This window comes from Zingiber officinale, chromosome 4A (assembly GCF_018446385.1).
Source record: "Zingiber officinale cultivar Zhangliang chromosome 4A, Zo_v1.1, whole genome shotgun sequence".
Classification (NCBI taxonomy): domain Eukaryota; kingdom Viridiplantae; phylum Streptophyta; class Magnoliopsida; order Zingiberales; family Zingiberaceae; genus Zingiber; species Zingiber officinale.
In genome coordinates this window covers 115,905,793-115,926,615 of record NC_055992.1, presented here as the reverse complement: position 1 = coordinate 115,926,615, position 20,823 = coordinate 115,905,793, and the positions used below count along the sequence as shown (strand labels likewise).

General features: G+C 39.6%; 2 protein-coding genes across 2 annotated transcripts; both read left to right on the top strand.

Moving 5' to 3' along the window:
* The first annotated feature begins 1,702 nt into the window (after positions 1-1,702).
* On the top strand, positions 1,703-16,512 carry LOC121970699 (probable protein S-acyltransferase 23). Its single transcript, XM_042521581.1, has 13 exons — positions 1,703-2,069; positions 2,156-2,296; positions 9,165-9,277; positions 10,969-11,048; positions 12,314-12,477; positions 13,144-13,273; positions 13,368-13,467; positions 14,302-14,356; positions 14,905-14,979; positions 15,108-15,206; positions 15,341-15,419; positions 15,493-15,641; positions 15,894-16,512. Exons 1-13 carry the CDS (start codon positions 1,815-1,817, stop codon positions 16,095-16,097), a joined length of 1,644 nt encoding a protein of 547 aa, XP_042377515.1. The 5' UTR covers positions 1,703-1,814; the 3' UTR covers positions 16,098-16,512.
* A 1,112-nt stretch (positions 16,513-17,624) lies between these two features.
* LOC121970697 (tubulin beta-1 chain) lies at positions 17,625-19,505 on the top strand. Its single transcript, XM_042521580.1, has 3 exons — positions 17,625-18,061; positions 18,308-18,577; positions 18,661-19,505. Exons 1-3 carry the CDS (start codon positions 17,668-17,670, stop codon positions 19,338-19,340), a joined length of 1,344 nt encoding a protein of 447 aa, XP_042377514.1. The 5' UTR covers positions 17,625-17,667; the 3' UTR covers positions 19,341-19,505.
* Positions 19,506-20,823: the final 1,318 nt, after the last annotated feature.

The window sequence follows — 20,823 nt, the reverse complement described above, 5'->3', positions numbered from 1 at the left end:
AAAAATAAATAAATATATTTCAATATTTGATATTAAGGGAGAAAATTTTAGTTTTAGGTCAAAGGTATTTTTGGAATAAGGGAATATTTTGATTGATGAAAATAGGATAATGACTCATTGAAGGGGAGGTACATGGGAATGAGTTATTACCCAATTTCAAGGATTTATTCCATTATTTGTATTCCTATTCCTATAATCCAAACATTAACAACGACAATCAATGATTCTCATTCTTATTCCCCTAAACCAAATACCCCCTAAGATTGTCCATCCAACACGCCAAATTCTTAAATTTATCATCTTAACTATAGTAAAATATCCTATAATGCATCTTAATTGAAAATTGAATTGGTCTGATCACTGCATCAAAATCTGGGATTGTACCTATAAAATTTATAATTGAAGAAATTATAAAAAATATCAATCATAAAAAAAACATATAAAATAAAAAACACCATACTTACTATTATGTTTCATGGTCAATTTACTTAGGAGAGTGAAAATCAAAATTTTTTTTAAAAATTTGTCATTTAGTTCATTAAAATATTTAGATGGAAGAGAAACACAATCCATCAACTAATGATTTTGGAGTCAAAATCGATCATCAAAAAATCGGACGAAAAGCAACAGATAGAAAAAAAATGACACATATACTTCTTTTCATTCACAAAATTACACCATATACTAAAAAAATGATACATGTATCTTTTTTAACTCATAAAATTACACTATGTACCTAAAAAAAATGACACATGTATCTTTTTTTTTATTTATAAAATTATATTACATGTATCCATCTTCCTTTACTAAAATAAACAAATATTCAAAAAAAAAAAATTATCCTTCCTCGTCCACGCTTTAGGGCATCTCCAACCCATCACCAAAACACCAAATTTGGTATCAATTTAACACCAAATTACTCTAACCCATACACTAAAACCTACCCCAAATATGGTGATGTGAATAGTGCAGCACCAAATGCACTATTCACATCACCATATTTGATGATGGAGAGATTTTTTTTTGATTTTATTATATTATTATAAAATCAAATGTAATTAATTAATAATTATTATTTTCTTTATCTTTATTTATAATATAATTAAATGTAATCATTATTTATTATAAATTTAAATTAAGTGTATTTAATAGCATATTTAAATTTTATTATGTATATTTGTAAATATTTAATTTATTAAAATTATTATTTTAATTTTATTTAATATATTTTAATTATAATTATATTTATAAATTATCATTAATTTCATAAACATAATACAATAAATAAATAAATATATATATATATATATATATATATTGATTTATTTATTAGTTGGATACTGAATTTTAAAAAATTTAAAATATCAAATATTAAGAAGTATTAATTTTAAATATAATAATTATCATATAAAAAAATTAATAAGAATAATAAAATATTCTAAGAAATATTCCTTTTTAGTATGATATGGTGATGATTAGTTGGAGTTTAAATAGTATTGATGTTGAATTTGTATCATTTTAATGTAAAAATTCCATCAAATTTAATGATGGGGGTTGGAGATGATCTTAGAGGAGGCGTACAGAGGAAGTCAACGGACAGCCCGCATTCTTAGACTTGGTGCGGTTTTCTGACTGCCCAATTCTCCTTCATTGGGCCGGGCCCTAAGGAACCCGATCGCGAAACGGAGGGACTTGTTAACATACGACCCTGATTCCCCACCACTCTTCGCCACTGTGTTGTCTCCCCCTCCCGATTCGCTCCTCTTGGGAGATCCCTCAATCCCCCGATTTGATCCTTTGTTCGACGTCGTTACATGGCGGAGATCGATGTGATCGTCGACTCCAAATCCGAGCACGGCGTCCGTGATCCTCACGCTAGTTCGGCCTCTCCGAACACCGAGCTCGTCGTCGACGTCTGCTCCGCGTGCGCCTACGGCGACCTCGAGAAGCTCCGGGGCTTCGTGGAGAGAGACGGGCAGTCCGTGTCTACCCCTGATCGGAATGGGTACTACGCCATCCAGTGGGCTGCCCTCAACAATTTTCCTAACGTGGTTCTGTATGTAATCGAGGTAATTGGTTTTGTGAACAATTTTTGTTGGTTTCCCCTCGTTTCGGTATGGACTGAGAAATCTGTCTTGGCTTCTTTGATTGGAAGCATGGAGGAGATGTAAACGCTAGTGACCACAGGAAGCAAACGGCTCTGCATTGGGCCGCAGTAAATGGGTCTATTCCCGTGGCAGATGTATTGTTGCAGAATGGAGCTCAGGTTGAGGCGGTTGACATTAGTGGTTACCGGGTAAGATCTCCTGTAGACGCAGATGAGATATATTTTGTTCATGTTCCTCTTGCTAGGTGACTGCTATAACATGGAATGATGGTAGAACTTCTATATTACCCAATAATGTTCGACGACTAGATGGTTAGGATCTAAAAATCACTGTTTGTGGTTCTTCTCCTCATTTTCGATTTTTATTCTATTTTTTGCTCACGTATGTTTAGGACAAATTATGTTTACAAGGATTGCAGGGATAAGTCCTTATTCCATGGTCAAGGACACAACCATGAAAATGCCATGTCCATGCTCATAGATATGATAAATCTTTTGAAACGCACGACGTGTTTCTACAAATACATCTATATTTACACTTATTTGTGTTGATCACTTGGTGCATGCTATCTTTGCACTTCCTTTAAGTGCATTTGATGGTTGTAAGTCAATCCCGTATGGAAGTTGAGAAGGCGGAACGACTGGAATGATTTGGCTAAAATGTTAACCGAGTTGCTATGACCCGAAGGAGGAGGATATTGTGAGCTGTCTTCTATGTTGACCAAGTCGTCAAAAGACCTCTAGTAAACACTATCTGTAGACAACAATCGGGTTGTTCTGGTCCTAGTACCTGATGCTCGAGGCAGGTCCCAAAAATATATAAGAAGCTGGCTAAATAGTAGAATAATGAAATGCGTGAAGAATAAGTATGGAAAATGTACCGTGGCCCGGGGGAGTGCGCTTTGGTAATCAGTGAACAAGTCGAAACGCTGATCGAGCCGTCATTACCTGAAAGAGTAGTTGAATGTGAGCTGGATGAGGAGCTAGATTTGAGGAGCTGAGGGTCGGAGCATAACGGTGACTCATAGGCCAAACCATAATAACACGCAGGTCGGAATAGGATGACAACATGCAAGACAAAATAAGACGGCGACACGCAGGCCGGAATATGACGTGTGACGGTGGTTGAAATACAACGGCTTGAAGGCCGGAACACAGCCTTGGCTCGAAGGCCAGAACACAATATCGGCTCGAAGGCTGGAATACAGCATCAGGTTGAGGGTTGGAACACAATAGGTCAGATGGTCAGGGCGGCGGTAAGGGCCAGATGGCGACGACGACTGTGGATGTTGCCTGTGAGGAGGTGATAGCAGCGTCGGAGGCTACAATGATGCTGCGGCGTTATGCGGTGAGATGTGCTTGCGATGCTGTGGGTTGTCGACGACGTGGGGGGTCTGCCGGAGGTGGCGCGTCGTCTGTCGGACGCATGAAAAGGGGGGGGCAGTGCTTGGCCGTTGAAGGAGAGGGGACCGGCGTGGGCCGACTGCTGGCCGGCGATGACAAGGGGGGCGGTGCTTGATCGTTGAATGAGGGGCGACTAGCGTGGGAGGTTGACAGTGTGGGAGATCACGAGGGAGGAGATCAACGAGAGGGGAGTCGGCTGCGAGGCTTCTGGTGAGGCGGCGGCGAGCCCTCCGGCGATGTGGCGCCGAACCGGGGAGGCGGGGGGCCGACTGGGCTTGGGCGACGCTAGCGGAAAAAACCCACGAAGACCTCTCTCTTTCTCTTTGATGAATAGTGCCCAAAATTAAAGGGGCTATAATAAAATGACAAAACTAACCCTTTTGCCCACATGTCTTCCTTTCCATATCACCACATCACAAGCTTCTCCTTCAAGTCTAATCGAAGGAGGCGTGAGTCCGACTATTTAGACAATCCATCGCAAAGGTTGAATCGCTCCAGAGTACAGCGATTTGACTCTGGGCTCGTCATATAACATCTTGGCTGTAGTTGTGGCAATGCCGAGCAAATGGCGGAAGCGGTGTCGAGCGAACAACGAAAAATAATACCGAGTTGATAACCGAGAAGGCAATTGGGCGAATGCCGAGCGGGCCATCAGGCGAATGCCGAGCCGGCGATTGAGCGAATATCGAGCAGACGACCTAGCAGAGGCGTAGCAGATGCCGAGTAGAGCAATCGGGCGAATGTAGAGCTGGTGATCGTGGTGCCGAGCAAGAAGTAAAATGGGTGCCGATCGAGCGATGAATGTTGGGCAGGGCGACAAGTGAGGTGAGCGCCGAGTGAGACAAGTGTTGACCGAGTGGCGAGTGACAATTAAGATAAGTCCCAAATGGGAAGTGAGGTGAATATAATGTCGAGCTGAGCGGCGAACAAGGTACCGGGAGTCGAACATGAACGGAAGCAGAGCTTGAGAGATCGAAGGGCACGAAGCTTGTGAAATCGAAGGCGAATGGTAGTGAAACTCGTGAGCCGGGCAAATGTGGAACTTGAGAACTGAGCAGGAGCATAGCTCGTGAAATCGAAAGTGAATGGGAGCGAAATCCATGAGCTAAGCAGGTGTAGAGCTCGAGAACTGAGCAGTAGCGTAGCCCGTGAAATCGAAGGCGAACGGGAGCAAAACTCGTGAGCCGAGCGAGCGTGGAACTCGAGAACTGAGCGGGAGTATAGCCTGTGAAATCGAAGGCGAACAAAAGTGAAACCCGTGAGCCGAGTGGGTGCGGAGCCCGAGAACTGAGCGGGAGCGTAACCCATGAAATCGAAGGCAAATGGAAGCGAAACCCATGAGTCGAGCGGGTACGGAGCCTGAGAACTGAGCGGGAGCATAGTTCGTGAAATCGAAGGCAAATGGGAGCAAAAACTATCGGCCGAGCAGGCTTAGAACTCAAGAACTGAGCGGGAGCATAGCTTGTGAAATCGAAGGCGAACGGGAGCAAAACATGTGAGCCGAGCGGGCGTGGAACTCGAGAGATCGAAGGGTGTAGAGCTCAGTCTAATGGAGATGACCCCAAATGGGGGAGGTTGAGCCCTAAAGAGGACATATTGATAGAGATACTCAGGTCCGAGGCTAGTGGTGATTAGGGGTGTAATCGAGCTGAACTCTTGAATGTTTGAGTTTGACTCATTTATAATCGAGTCGAGCTCGAGCTTTATTTAACGAATATATTCATGGCTCACGAGCTTATTCGAGTTTTTATCGAGCCTAAACGAGCTTAATAAATATAAATCATAAATTTAAATATTCATTAAAAACTAAATTATATATTTAGAGAAAATTATAATAATATTATTAAAATTTATAATTTTATTCTAATAAATAAATTTAATATATTTGTCTATATTTTTTATAAGTAGAGTGTAAAATCTATAAATTCACTATCAAAACTATTATTTTTTTTATTTAAAAGTTGCTTAATGAGCTTAACGAACGTGTTCACAAGCTAACGAGCTGAATATTGCGAAGCTTAAGCTTAAACGAGCTTTTATCAAATCGAGCTTCGAATAGTTCGCGAGCGTCTTGGTTCATTTACACCCCTAGTGGTGATAGGCTGGTCCGAGAGTAAGCTTGTTTATAACTCGGTCGAATGTCTCGGGAATCTAGAATATAAGCACGAGTGCAAGCTCACTTATAACCCGGCTGAATGGCTCGGGAGTTTGGAATATAAGTGCGAGAGCAAGTTCGTTTATAACCCGGCCGAATGACTTAGGAGTTTGGAATATAAGCGCGAGAGTAAGCTCGCTTATAACTTGGCCGAACGGCTCGGGAGTTTGGAATATAAGCACGAGTGCAAGATCGCTTATAACTCGGCCGAACAGCTCGGGAGTCTGGAATATAAGCACGAGTATAAGCTCGCTTATAACTCGACCGAACAGCTCGGGAGTTTAGAATATAAGTGCAAGGGCAAGTTTGCTTATAATCCGATCGAACGGCTTGGGAGGCTGAAATATATGCATGAGAGCAAGGTTGCTTATAATCCGATCAAACGGCTTGGGAGTCATGGAATATAAGTGCGAAGGCAAGTTCGCCTATAACCCAATCGAACAACTCGGGAGTTTGGAATATAAGCTCGCTTATAACCCGACCGAACGACTCGGGAGTCTGGAATATAAGCGCGAGCAAACTCGCTTATAACCCGGCCGAACGACTCGGGCGGCTGGAATATAAACGTGAGGGCAAGCTCATTTATAACCCGGTCGAACAGCTCGGGAGTCTGGAATATAAGCATGAGGGCAAGCTTGCTTATAACCCGACCGAATGGCTCGGGAGCCTCGAATATAAGCGCGAGGGCAAGCTCGCTTATAACCCGACCGAACGGCTCGAGAGTCTGGAATATAAGCGCGAGAGCAAGCTCGCTTATAACCTGACCGAATTGATTGGGAGTTTAGAATATAAGTGCGAGAGCAAGTTCGCTTATAACCTAGTCGAATGACACGAGAGTCTAGAATATAAGCGTGAGGGCAAGTTCGCTTATAACCCGTAACCCGACCGAACGGCCCGGGAGTCTGGAATATAAGCGCGAGAGTAAGGTCGCTTATAACTTGGCTGAACGGTTCGGAAGTCTGGAATATAAGCACGATGACAAGCTCGTTTATAAATCAGCCGAACGGCTCAGGAGCTTGGAATACAAGCGCGAGTGCAAACTCGCTTATAAATCGATTGAACTGCTTCGGAGTCTTGAGGTGCGGTGTATGACCAAAATGTCTTGGAGATATTCTGGTTCGAGACCGGCTGCGATGAGGTGAAGCCTTGATGTCAGTGGAAGTAGAGCCCGTAGCAATATGAGGGAGCAGAGCCCGTAGCATGCCTGATCGAGGAGCTTAGTCCCTAGTCTGTGATTGGAGAGCTAGGCCCCTAGATCCTGTTCCGGGAGCTATACCTCTAGTCTTTAATCGGGGAGCTGTGCCCCTAGTATCTAACTGGGTAACTGTACCCCAGCCTTTGATCGAGGAACTGTGCTGCTAGTCTCTGATCAGGGAACTATGTCCGTAGTCTCTGATCGGGGAATTATAGTAAATCCTGTGATCGGAAGAGGAAATATAATTGAAAAACTAACCTGCTGATCGACTGAGAATCTGACTCGGTTCCTCGACTCCCGAATACCGGTGGAATGAGGGGAAGAATATAATATAATAAGAATCCAACACCAGTGTGCACTTGTCAAGACGAAGATTCGTAAGCTTCTAGCGCCTCGATCGACTGAGAATGATGCATAAGAAATTCCATTTTACTTCTACACTGCGACGCCGATGTGTTCTTCAAAATACTCTGGGATTATGGTGATCGCAGAGAATTTTCCGGTGTCGTCCATCTTCACATTCTAGATCAGGCAAAATTCCCACAGACGGTACCAAATTTAATCTTGTCCGGAAGCTGAGAAGACGGAACAAGGAATGATGTGGGTGAAATGTTGATTGAGTTGCCATGACCTAGAGGGGGGAGGTTATGATGAGTTGTCTTCTATGTTGATTAAGTCATCAAAACACCTTTGGTCAATGCTATATGTACACAGTGACTGGGTTCCCTCGGTCCTTGGTACCTGGATGCTCGAGACAAATCCCAAAAGTATATAAGAAGTAGGCTAAATAGTAGAATAATGAAATACGTGAAGAATAAGCATGGAAACGTTGGTGGAAATGCTGATCGATCATCATGACTTAGAAGAGTAGTTGAATGTGAGCTGAATGAGGAGCTAGTTCTGAGGAGCCAAGGGTTGGAGCATAACAGTGACTTGTAAGCTTGGCCATAATAGCACGTAGGCCAAAATAGGACGGTGACACGCAGGCCAGAATAGGACGACGACACGTAGGCCGGAATATGACTGTGTCATGGAGGCTGAAATACAACGGCTTGAAGGTCGGAACACAACCTCGACTCGACGACAATAACACAATAATTGCTCAAAGGCTCGAACACAATATCAGCTTGAGGGCCGGAACACAATAGGTCATATGGTTGGGTTGGCGGCAAGGGCCAGATGGCGACAACGACCAAATGGCGACAACGGCTGTGGATACCGGAAAGGAGGGTGCCGAGGGCGACACACGAGCTTCCGGCATGCCTGTGAGGAGGTGACAATAGCGCCGGAGGTCACACGGGCGCTGCGGCGTTGTGTTGTGAGATGTGGTTGCGGTGCTGTGGGTTGTTGACGGCGTGGGAGGTCTACCGGAGGCGTCGTGTGGGCTATTAGATGTGGGTCGGTTGGGGGGGAGGGGGGGGGGGGCTTGGCCACTGAAGGAGAGGCAACCTGCATGAGTGGCCGTTGCTGGCCGCCGCCGTCGAGGGAGCAACGCTTAGCCGCTGAAAGAGAGTCAACAGAAGCGGCGGAGACAACGCGGACGCTGCGACGTTGTGCTGTGAGAGGTGGTTATGGCGCTGTGGGTTCTCGACGGCGTGTTTGGGGTGGCGCGTAGGCTGCGAGACGCTTGAGGGGGGGGCTTGGCTAAAGGAGAGGCGTGGCATGGGGCGGCTGTTGGCCAGCGACGAAAGAGAGGCGACTGGTGTGGGGCGGCTGTTGGCAGGCGATGACAAGGGGGGTGGCGCTTGGTTCGCTGAAGGAGGGGCGACCGGTGTGGGAGGCTGCCGGTGTGAGAGATCATGAGGGAGGAGATCGATGAGAGGGGAGTCGGCTACGAAGTTTATGGCGAGGTGGCGCCGAACTGGGGAAGGGGGGCCGACTGTGCTTGGGCGATGGCGGTGGAAAAAACTCATGAAGACCTCTCTCCTTCTCTTCGATGAACAGTGCCCTAAATGAAAGGACTACAGTAAACTGCCAAAACTGTCACTCTTGCCCACATGTCTTCCTTTCCATATCATTGCATCATAAGCCTTTAGACTACTGAGATTGGTTTCTGCATTCTACACATGTATCTCCAATTGTTGCTGAAATGTGTGCAGTTCTTTCACTGCCTTTTTGTACTATTAACAGGCTTTTTGGGACCAACTTTTTTTAACTCCATTGTAGCTGTTGAGTAACTGATATAGTTTCCTTATAGAATGGCATTTATTCTCTTAAGACTAAGTCACACTATACAACTAGCTATTCCCTTTTACTTTGGCATTATGTTGATCACACACTGTTTTGTTTACTTTTCCAATCAGGCAGTTCATGTTGCAGCACAGTATGGACAAACATCATTCTTGAATCGCATTATTGCCAAGTATGGTGCCGACCATGATGCCACAGATAATGATGGGAGAAGTCCACTTCATTGGTATGTGGTGTCTTGACCTAATTATATGCTTGTTTTTATTGTTAAATTGATGTTTTTTGAACTGAAGGAAAATCTCTTAAGTAGATCAGTATGCTATGGTTGTGAATTTAGACTTGTTGGTCTGATTAGGCTGTTTATACAAGGTTTGCATTTAAATGGGGCGATAAATCAAACTCATACCTTGCTTTCAGGCTATGTTGCATGGATATGGGTACGGGTATCGTATCGAATACGATACGGATACGGCGATATGACAAATTTTCAAAATATAAGATACGATATGGCTAGGATACGACAATCATTATATATAGTATTGAAAATTAAAAATTATAGAGATGGAAAAAGTTATATTCAAATTTCTAAATCAAATCTTTTTAACAAAATGATTAGGGTTTAAGCACTTTGGAGGAGTAGAGCATAAATCAGAAACAATAATTTAGAGTTTACACTGCAGCGTCGGCGTCGATGTCGGTGAGAGGTGTCAATGAGAGGCAAGTAGGGCATTTAGGGTTTAAAAACCCACAACCCAATTCATTTTTATTAATTATTTTCCAATTAATTCTAGAAATGTTCAAGTTTTTTCAATTAACCCCTAAAAATTTTAAATATTTGCAATTATGTCCAAACGTATCCGGAAAAACATATCCTAGCCGTGACCAAAACGTATCATTATGGTCAAACCTCTAAAAAGTCAATGACATGTTTTTGGCCGTATCCGATACATGTATTTGCGTATCGTATCCATATCCGTGTCGTATCCATGCCCGATACTTCAAAAACAAAAAAATCAGAGTATCCGTGCTACATAACTTTCAGGTTTTGTTCAATGTGTTGTATTGTCTATTACGGGTTTTGTTCAATGTGTTGTATTGTCTATTACGGACATCAGACTCAAGTGTGAAATCCATCTTTAGCAGTTCCTTGCATATTGCTTAAGCTAATCCAGTTCCCTATCTGATTGTTATGTTGCTTTGTATTTTTTTTTTCATTCTATTTTCACTTTAGTCTTGTGATTTTTAACATTATATTATATCATTATTATTGCTCATATGAAAACTTTGATTTCTTTAGCATTTCTTCATATCTTGCCATTACCGGCAACCTACTGCTCTTCCTCACTTTGTCATTAGCTAGTTGGAATTCATGAGACTTGAGATCAAACTAGTTTCCTAATTTCCTGTTATACTCTCAAGGTTATACTTCTTTTGTGACTTAAGTCCCTTCATTTACTACCTAACATGGTTAATCAACAGATTTCTAATGGCTTATAATTTGATTACCAGGGTATCTGGTTGTATGTTCAGTTATAGAAGGTTACTTGCACTGTATGGTGCTATTGTAATCCTTGAAGTACTTGCCATCCTAATTGCCTGTGTTCTAACAAAGCTTCTAAGCCACCACCAAGGATATTTAAATATAGCAAAAAAGAAGATGTATTTAGGAAACAAGGCGGCATTAACAAGGACCTTAAATTTGTTGGTGGGCCAGGGTCACACAAGAAAGGAGGATTTGTTGCATCTGTGTATTATCTTAAGTTCAGCAATGAAACTCTTGCAAACTACTGATAATATCTGAGCATTATTTCACTTGCATAATTATTTTCTTTCGTCGAAGGACTGTTAATTTGTAGCAAATCTATATTGATGCATAATTATTTCTTATTATAGCCGTTACTTTATTATACTTCTCAGGGCTGCTTATAAGGGATATACAGATGTTATCAGGCTACTTCTTTTCAGAAATGCATACCAAGGGAAGCAAGATGGAAATGGTACTTCTCATGGCTTCTTACTTTAGTTCTTTTTTGAACATCATTTTTTTCTATATTCAAATTCCTAAGAGTTGAAGAGGCGCAATGGTTAATATTTGATAATCCTTCTTTAGACTAATACATGTCTATATTTTCAAGAAATTAATGATAGATATTTATTGCTAATTTGGTGCATAGTAAACTACTTGCTGTTCAACCACTCTGCCATAATCTACTTCGAATGCAAGATTTGAACCCGTGACCTTTTGGTCACATGGCAACAATTTTACCGTTGCGCCAAGGCTCCCTTTCTAATAATCTACTTCGAATATTAAATAATGTTTTGTTTACTGTTTTTTAAGTTTTTATATTATTAATTTTAGCATATTTCTTTTATTTTGTTGTAAGCTATTTCCAATCATTTTTCATTTTATTATTTGTATTAGTAAATAATGTAGTCATTATTAACTGTTTCTTGTGATATTTATGATGCCAAATCATGCAACTCTCAATTTATTTTTTTTTCCCCTTGGGCCTAATACAAATGGTTTTACATTAATAAATTTTGAAGTTGGTTAAGTTGAATCGGCCACTAGATGAGGTGGTCTTTCCAATAGAGGGCAACAAAAGTAACTCTAGCACTAGCAATTAAAGAGGATCTAAGATGGAGTGGATTAAGTGGTCCTATTTTAGATATGTGGTGAAGCTATATCTGTAATTGGCATGACCCTTTTTTTTGTTACAAGGTTTTGATTATTTTTACTAGTTTTTAGATTTTTAATTTTTTGATAGAGAGAAATAATTCCTTCTTCCATGTTTTCTTGACTACCAAAAAGGCTGGAGTTCATAGCACTGTGAACAGTTAGTTTTCTCACACCTTGTTAGTTTCCTTGTGCACATGTCTGCCAGAGAAGTAAAGCCTTCTAATATTTTGGTATTTGCTCTTCTAATGCTTCAGTTGCAACATCAGGAAGTGTTTTTGTTCATGTTTTCATGATTTTATTGGGTTAATTGCTTGTTTATGCAATTCCTCTGTCTTTTTGGATTTCTAGTATGTCAAACGAATTCTTTGGCTTCCACTTGCCTTAAATAATACATATGCAACTTTTTTTTTTCTTTTCATGTGGCCTTTGAGAATTAATTGGAATATTGTTACTCTTGGTTAATTTTAGTGCATATCATTTTGTCATTTTTAATTTGTAATTTTCTAATTAATATATTTCGGAATGACAATATCATCTAAATTTGTAATTAGAATGACCATTGCATTCATATGATTACTGCAGGCTGTACGCCTTTGCATTGGGCTGCATTGAGTGGCAATCTGGAGGGATGTACTGTGCTTGTGCATGCAGGCAATAAGAGAGAATTAGTGGTGAAGGATAGAAATGGCTTCACTCCTGCCAACCTTGCTGCCAACAGGGGTTATCGGCATGTCGCATACATTCTTGTATGTGGTTGTTCAGGGGCTAATGTTTTAATTTATTTTTTCCAATTGAAAGATTAATTTATTGTGAGAATAGAGTTGATTAATGAATAGTCTTCAGATGATTGGGCCTCTTTTGCTGGCATACACCAAAACTTCCACCCATACAATAAAATCTGCTTTGATCACAGCGGCATTTGCATTTTGAATTCACCTTGGTTGAAACTAAAAATATTTAACGATTCAAAGTTCTCGATAATAGTTTAGTCTTAGTTCAGAATATTGAGTTAGCTTCAATATGGTAATTTGGATTAATCTGAATTTAAATGAGAAATAAAGTAACTTTAAAGGTAAATAAGGCTGTTCTGAGTCCTGTACGTACTTTCTAAAACTATTTTGATTCCTCATTTGTTTACATAACACACAGCTAATATTTGCTGAAATTTGGAAGAGATATCAGCATTAAGATCCAATATTACAATCAACATTAATTACGTGTGGATGAAGATAGATGGCAACAAGTTAGGTATCTAATATGACATTTGAAAATATTGTGTATGAGAGGGATTTATAAATATTTGTTCTAATTTTCATTGTCTACTTAGCAAAATGTATTGTTTCTCTTCATTATACATTTTTATTTTGTGAATGTCATTAATACCGCTGATGCATAGTGCTTTGTTTTTATAGAGTAATGCAGGAAAAACAAGAGGCAATTTTTGTAAAGGCAGGATGTTTGCTGGAACAGTTGGATATGCTCCTATCCTTCTGCTTTTGATAATCATTTTAGTCATTCTCTTCATAAATTCCATTATGTTAGGTTGGTATGATTTTTGTCTAGACCTAGTTTTTGGCAGTCAGTGGATTCATATTTGCGGGGGAAAAAAAAATCCAACTGGATTCTTTGTTTCTAGGACCTGGTTTTCCTGAGGCTACTACAGTTGTTTTGCTTTGGGGATGGATTGGTGTATCTTTGGCACTTAGTTCTCTAATAATGTTTTATAGATGCAGCAGGTGACTACTCCTTTAGCGCAGTGTCTCTTTTCTCTTCATATCTGCTGAACAAATTTGAATGTTCTTATTTCTAGTACTATGTATGAATTTACAGCCATATATATTCATGAATGCAAAAAATGGAAAAGTATCCTCTCTTAACTAACTGGAAAGAAAAGGAGGTAATAAGAAAGGAAATTAATATATGGCTATATAATAATCTAAAAATATCATCATTCTATCAATTAGTGAGAGTAAAAATAACCCAGCACTCAAGCTGGTGAATGCGTGTTTTTTCCCTCCATTTGCAGTGCATCTGCAATTTGTTCTTCTGATTGAACATATAATATGCTTAAATGCAGTTGCAGATTCATTATATTTTTATGTATTAGCACATGGATAATAGATATATTTTATTTCAAGTTTTGGCTTCTCTTATGCACTAGCATACATCTAAAACATTTATTGTTCTGGTTTATTCACATGTGTCTGTCCAGCAGCTATCACATCTGTTCCAGTGGCTAGGCTGTTGCTTTTTCTGTTTTGGCGACATAATACTTTCTCATCCACCTAGACCATACTGAAAACATATTGTTTGACCATTCTTTAAAATAACAATCCTTCTTGTGGACTGACTTTACTTCTATTGTATCGGTGTTAATCAGTCACTTCAGAGGCCAGAGCCCATGCCTTATCCAGTGGAGCCTCAAAATGTTATTTTGTTAGCGTATTTTGACAGTGCAAATGAATCCTTCCTCGTTTATTTACTTTCCAAATAATATTTTGATGACATGATGCAACACTTTATTGTCTTATTTATGTCTTCGATGAATTGATTTAGTTGATTTCATGCAGCAAGGATCCAGGTTATATCAAACCTAACTCAGGAAAATCTGAAACTCGTGAAAGTGTAAGCGACAATATCCCATGCCTTTGATACAAATTCAAATGGCTAGTTGTTTTGTTGAAATTCTTGTAAAGGTTCTGGAGCAAAACATCAGTTAATAAAAGAATAATTAAAGCCTTTGGGAAATATGTCTCTCTTTTATTTGTCAATCTTAAATTTGAAAAAAAAATGAACTAAATGCATAACCAATAATCCTTAACATTTGATGGTGCAAGAAGTATCAGCTACCAAAGTTATGTACAAGATTTCTTATAGATAGTTACTTCACTATATTGTCATTCATAAATTTTTTTCTCTGCCATAATTAGTGTTGCTTGTTGTTTTACTGATTCCTTGGTCAGAAGGTCACAATTAAAAGAATATCAATATAACTTTATGAATTATTAGTATTAGTAGAGGATGTTGTTTTGCTTATTTTTTGTTACAGAATTCACATTTGAGGTATATTGTTGACCTAGTTGAGCCCACCCACTATGCATTTGCACCTTTTTGTTGCTTATTTTTATTTTTTAAATTATTTTTTTACAATTGAATAATTTGATATTTGATAGGATCCTCTGTTGGACATTGACTTCAACAACTCTACTTGGACAGGAAGTTGGTCTCAACTCTGCCCTACATGTAAGGTAGTGACTCTAATTCTGTGCATTACTTTGCCCAAATTCACAGGCAGCATCTATTGGGTGTTTTGATCTCTATTCCTTCTTTTGTGGGACCTATTTTTGACTTCAAGAGAACTCTCATCTCTTATCAGATAATCCGACCTGTTCGGTCGAAGCACTGTCCTCAATGTAAGCACTGTGTGGAGCAGTTCGATCATCACTGTCCTTGGATATCCAATTGTGTTGGTAAGGTTAGTAGTAGAATAAACCAAGCTATACAAAAAAATATATCAATAGATTTTGGCAGAGTTCTTAATCTGTGGATTTGAGATGAAAGACCTTTTTTGCTTGGCTTCAACATTGCCCTTTTTATTTGCCTTTTCAGAATAACAGATGGGACTTTTTTGTTTTTGTCTTTATGGGAGCATTGACATCGTCCATTGGTGCTGCCGTTGCTATGCACAGTAAGTGTTTTATAAGTATATCCTTTAAGTTGGCCTGACTAAACAAAGCTTTAACCTGCATGCACTATAATAGGGTTATGGACATGGTCACCGCAGATTCCCTCATCTGAGACATGGATGCATCTTGTCATACTTGAACATCCTGGTGCTGTTTCATTCATGGTGATGGATGTTATTTTGCTATCTGGAACTCTGACTTTGACGGTGACACAGGCATACCAGGTAACCACTGTTTGCATTTGTTTCCAGCACAAGTTTGGATCCATATGTGATGGGGAGAAATTGCATTTATAAATAAAGGAACTTAATTTATAATATTAAAGTATAATGGAGAACTCAAATATTTCATGGAAAGGAATCATATATAAAGTTTTGCTAAATGGACGGCCAAGTGTGTCTCTGCAATTGCAGATCTATACATCGTCACATGATTTACATGAATTAATCATGAGTTCTGATCCAATCTCTCTGCAGGTAGCTCGAAATATCACAACCAACGAGTTAGCAAATTCTGCTCGGTATTCTTATCTTCGGGGTGCGGATGGCCAGTTCCGCAATCCTTATAATCACGGATGCCATAAGAACTGCTCAGATTTCCTTATTCGAGGGTACATTGATGATGAAATAGCTTGGCCGTCGCTCCAACAAGCTGTACCGCATAAGCATGCAAAAATATGAGATTCAATTATCACACAGCCACATCTTCTTACCCTTCATTCTCGTCTTCCACAACTCCCTTGGCACATCAGTAGGTGCCATCGAGTATCTCTATCTTCTAAACTTAATACTTGAAAGACTGGGTTGAGTGTATAAGCTGCTGCTGCTCTGGTGGATGTTTCAGGGACTACTTTCACACCAGGTTCTACGATAAGAGGGGGAAGTGAATTCTGGAGCAGCTCCAGTATTTATAGCTAACTTGTATTTTTATGATGCGATAATTAATATTGGTTGTAAATCAAGAAAATATAAGATCACAGCACGTCACGTTGAATATTCCGTATAGCAAAAGTGATCAGTTGTATGGTGTGCAAGGAGACTGATTCGGAATAGTATCAAGTGGTGAATAATAAACAATCTAAAGTTGCAGTTAAAATGCGTATGTTTTCATGCATTTCAGGTGTTGTGTTTCATACCTGTAAAGAAAAAGATAACTTGTTATAAACGTCGAGAATGTCTTTTATATTTCATGTGTATGTTTCATGTGTTGTGTGTTTCATACCTCTAAGAAAAAGATTATATCTTGTTCTCAAAGTCGAGAATGTCTTTTATGTTTCATGTGTTGTGTGTTTCATACCTGTAAGAACACTTCTTAAGGAACTCCAGTTCACTCGGCTACTTGCAGAATTGAGCAGATCCCTTTCCTCGAGACAATGCTGGATCTGCAGAATGCCTACAAGCAATGCGAGGTAAAAAAGCAAATTTTTATCGCAATGAATTTTATTATTTGATGATGTTATTCTGATTGGTTCTTGGATTCCTGCAGGAAAGAAAGAAAAGATGATGGAGGTAAGTTTTATCAGATTTACTAGGTGGGTGTTGGATGACAAAGTAGTAATCTCAGCGATGAGAAGGATCAGAGGACATTAAAGGGGGAAGAAAAATTCAAGTAGCCATCATTGAAAACATTTGCTATTGATGTTTTATTTCTCTCAAAGAAAACACAGCCTGAAAGCTCTATCATGGCCATCAAGTAGCCACTACATTTATGATCCAGTTGCAATCTTCGTGAAGAGGAAGGCAAGAAACCAGGCAGTTGTGTTCATTATGGCCATTGAGGATCATTCATTTCAACTATTTTGATCTATTTTGTGTTGAATTATTTCTTTTTGATTTTTTTTAATACAAAAATTTAGGTGTTAATTTATAAAATAGTTAAAAATTTGGATTAATCTGAAAATTTCCCCAAGAATTTAGATTATTTTTGGCCCTTAAAAAAAAGAAATAATATTCACAGATAGAAGATTGTCTCTGAAATTAAAAGTTTAGAACGGTAAAAATGGCCGTTACGCATCACGTTTGACTACTCCATTTCAAATTTCAAAATTCCCGCCTAAACTAAACGATCGCCGTTAGTCGTACGCCGCTAATCGAACGCCGTTACTAAGAAGGTGTCCACGTTTCAACTCTCACTCCGCTCCAAACGTCCGTCTGGCTCCGCCACGTTCCCGGTTATAAAACCCCCTTCTCGTTCCGTTCCCAATCACGTTTCTACTTCCTCGCTCTCTGCCGCAACCCTAGCGGAATCAAGATGCGTGAGATCCTCCACGTCCAGGGCGGCCAGTGCGGCAATCAGATAGGGGCCAAGTTCTGGGAGGTGGTGTGCGCGGAGCACGGGATCGACCCCACTGGTCGCTACGCCGGCGACAATGAGCTCCAGCTCGAGAGGGTGAACGTGTACTACAACCAAGCTAGCTGTGGCCGCTTCGTCCCCAGGGCGGTGCTCATGGACCTAGAGCCCGGCACCATGGACAGCGTCCGATCCGGCCCCTACGGGCAGATCTTCCGCCCCGACAACTTCGTCTTCGGCCAGTCCGGGGCCGGTAACAACTGGGCCAAGGGGCATTACACTGAGGGCGCCGAACTCATTGATTCGGTGCTCGATGTCGTCAGGAAGGAAGCTGAGAACTGCGATTGCTTGCAGGGTGAGGTTTCCTTTCCTCCTGTTTTATACGTTTATTTTGATCAATCTAAGAAATTAAACGATTTATATTATTTATTCAGCGGTGGTGAATCATAGCTTTTGTCATTTGTTTTTCATCTCTTACGATTCGTTTTTTCTAATTTTGTCGTTATTACAAGCAGATTTGAGCATTTTTTTTTTATCGTCAGAACTTCCAATTTCAACTTCAATGGTTGTTTGATTGATTGATTGATTGAACATGGAGCAGGTTTCCAGGTTTGCCATTCACTTGGAGGTGGGACTGGTTCTGGCATGGGGACGCTCCTCATCTCCAAAATAAGAGAAGAGTATCCAGATCGTATGATGCTAACGTTCTCGGTCTTCCCTTCACCAAAGGTATCTGACACGGTAGTCGAGCCCTATAACGCGACTCTTTCGGTCCACCAGCTCGTCGAGAATGCCGATGAGTGCATGGTGTTGGACAATGAAGCTCTGTATGACATTTGCTTCAGAACTCTTAAGCTCACCACTCCCAGTTGTAAGTATCCCTTCCCCTGTTCACCCTAAGACTGTTTTCCGTTGGGCCTATCAATAGTTAATCATCATATATGCAAACTACAGTCGGCGATCTGAACCATCTGATTTCGGCCACCATGAGTGGGGTCACTTGCTGTCTCCGATTCCCCGGACAGCTCAACTCTGACCTCCGAAAGCTCGCCGTCAATCTCATTCCTTTTCCTCGTCTTCACTTCTTTATGGTCGGCTTCGCTCCTCTCACCTCCCGCGGGTCGCAACAATACCGTGCTCTCACCGTCCCCGAGCTCACCCAACAAATGTGGGACGCCAAGAACATGATGTGTGCTGCCGATCCCCGTCACGGCCGCTACCTCACAGCTTCAGCCATGTTCCGTGGCAAAATGAGCACAAAGGAGGTGGATGAGCAGATGCTGAATGTGCAGAACAAGAACTCCTCTTACTTCGTCGAATGGATTCCGAACAACGTGAAGTCTACAGTCTGTGATATCCCTCCGACTGGATTGAAGATGGCATCTACGTTCATTGGCAACTCGACATCCATCCAAGAGATGTTCCGGCGCGTCAGCGAGCAGTTCACGGCCATGTTCCGAAGAAAGGCTTTCTTGCATTGGTACACAGGCGAAGGGATGGACGAAATGGAGTTCACTGAGGCGGAAAGCAACATGAATGATCTGGTCTCGGAGTACCAGCAATACCAGGATGCAACTGCAGATGATGTTGAATACGAAGACGAAGAAGAGGAAGGCGAGTATCAAGAGGACTGATATCGAATTCTCTTCTATTGGTTTGTCGTCAATTTGTGTGAATTTTGCATTCATACAGTTACCGGTCTCTCTTTTCTCTTTTCTCACTGTGCTAGCAAGGAAAATGGAAGTGGATGCTTTGGTATGTTCCTTCTAAATATATAATTGTTCTTGAGTTTCCCACAATGATCCTCAAATATAGAATTAAATCTGTATTTTTTCAAAAGGGGAAAAAATGATAAAAAGTGAATATGTTTGTAAAAAATTAGACACTTTGCTAAACTGCTTTCAGTATTATTCAAATCACATATATAATTTTTATAATGTTTAAATCATATAGTATATTTTTGAAATATCACTTCAGTCAGTTTATTTGAAATTGATTTAAAAGAATTTCAAATCATATCAAATCACATTTAATTTATATTTAAAAATCTTCTTAATATATTTGTCATTATTGAATTTAAATTTAATAATGTAAATTAACAAAAATGAATTTTTAAAAATTTGATAAAATTTAATATAAGATGTAGAATAATGAAAAAAATCCTTTCCACCCTTAAACAATCGGTTATACAAGTGGGATGGACTAGGACAGACATAAAAATATAATTACGTTTTTTTATTACAATTAAAACTTTTTATTTACAAAAATATCAAACTTATAAAATTTAGAATGGTATAAATCAATCTATAGAAACTAATTGATAAATTTAGAAAAGAGAAAAATATCTTTAACATTTTTTTTTCTATTTTCCATCCAGTAGTATTTTATCCCTTACATTTAAAAAATAATATTAATCTTTCTTTCACCGAAATTAAATGTGAAAAAATTATAAAAAATAACTATGTCTGTTTTTGATAATACAAGGAGGAAAAAAAATATATGTAATTGATGTGGAAAATAATTACATATGTCTTCGGGTCAACTTTTTAATTATTAATAGTATACACAAGGAGAAAAATATATATAAAAGGATAAAAAAATATAGAAGCATCTAGTGATTGTGTGCCCTTTGTCACTCGTTCATATCTGTGGTTGATGTCAGTTTGTCGGTGCATTCGCTATCGATGTCTTGCAAAGTAAAGCTTGTCAACCGAGGGTTGATATTTTCGATGTTACACTCTTTGACGATCAAATTAGTGATAAACTAAGTTGTAAGACTCGCGTGTATGCATGAAAAAGCAAAAGAGTTCGAAGAATACGAAGAAAATTTGCCTTCATGTAAGAAAAGAAAATTATATCTTCATCTATTTTCACGGAACCTTATATAATCATGGACAACGATGGATCTAAAATTTTAAATTTAGAGGGAAATAAAGAAAATAATTATTATACATTGTATTCAAAGACTGGCGAGGGATGAAAATATACATTTTAAACTACTTAATTTTATTTCAGCTTTTTATTGGCCACGTACATAAGTTTGCAAAATACTCATTTCACTTAGAGAAGTTTCAAAATGACCAAATCACGTACATATTTCTGATTTTATCCTTATCA

Bases quoted from the DNA above. Each gene is read 5' to 3' on its own strand.
- LOC121970699 (XM_042521581.1), top strand. From the start codon at position 1,815: ATGGCGGAGATCGATGTGATCGTCGACTCCAAATCCGAGCACGGCGTC. The intron at 14,357-14,904 runs GTAAGCGACAAT...GATATTTGATAG, and splicing joins AATCTGAAACTCGTGAAAGT to GATCCTCTGTTGGACATTGA. The intron at 15,207-15,340 runs GTTAGTAGTAGA...TTGCCTTTTCAG, and splicing joins TATCCAATTGTGTTGGTAAG to AATAACAGATGGGACTTTTT.
- LOC121970697 (XM_042521580.1), top strand. From the start codon at position 17,668: ATGCGTGAGATCCTCCACGTCCAGGGCGGCCAGTGCGGCAATCAGATA. The intron at 18,062-18,307 runs GTGAGGTTTCCT...AACATGGAGCAG, and splicing joins GAACTGCGATTGCTTGCAGG to GTTTCCAGGTTTGCCATTCA. The intron at 18,578-18,660 runs GTAAGTATCCCT...TGCAAACTACAG, and splicing joins TAAGCTCACCACTCCCAGTT to TCGGCGATCTGAACCATCTG.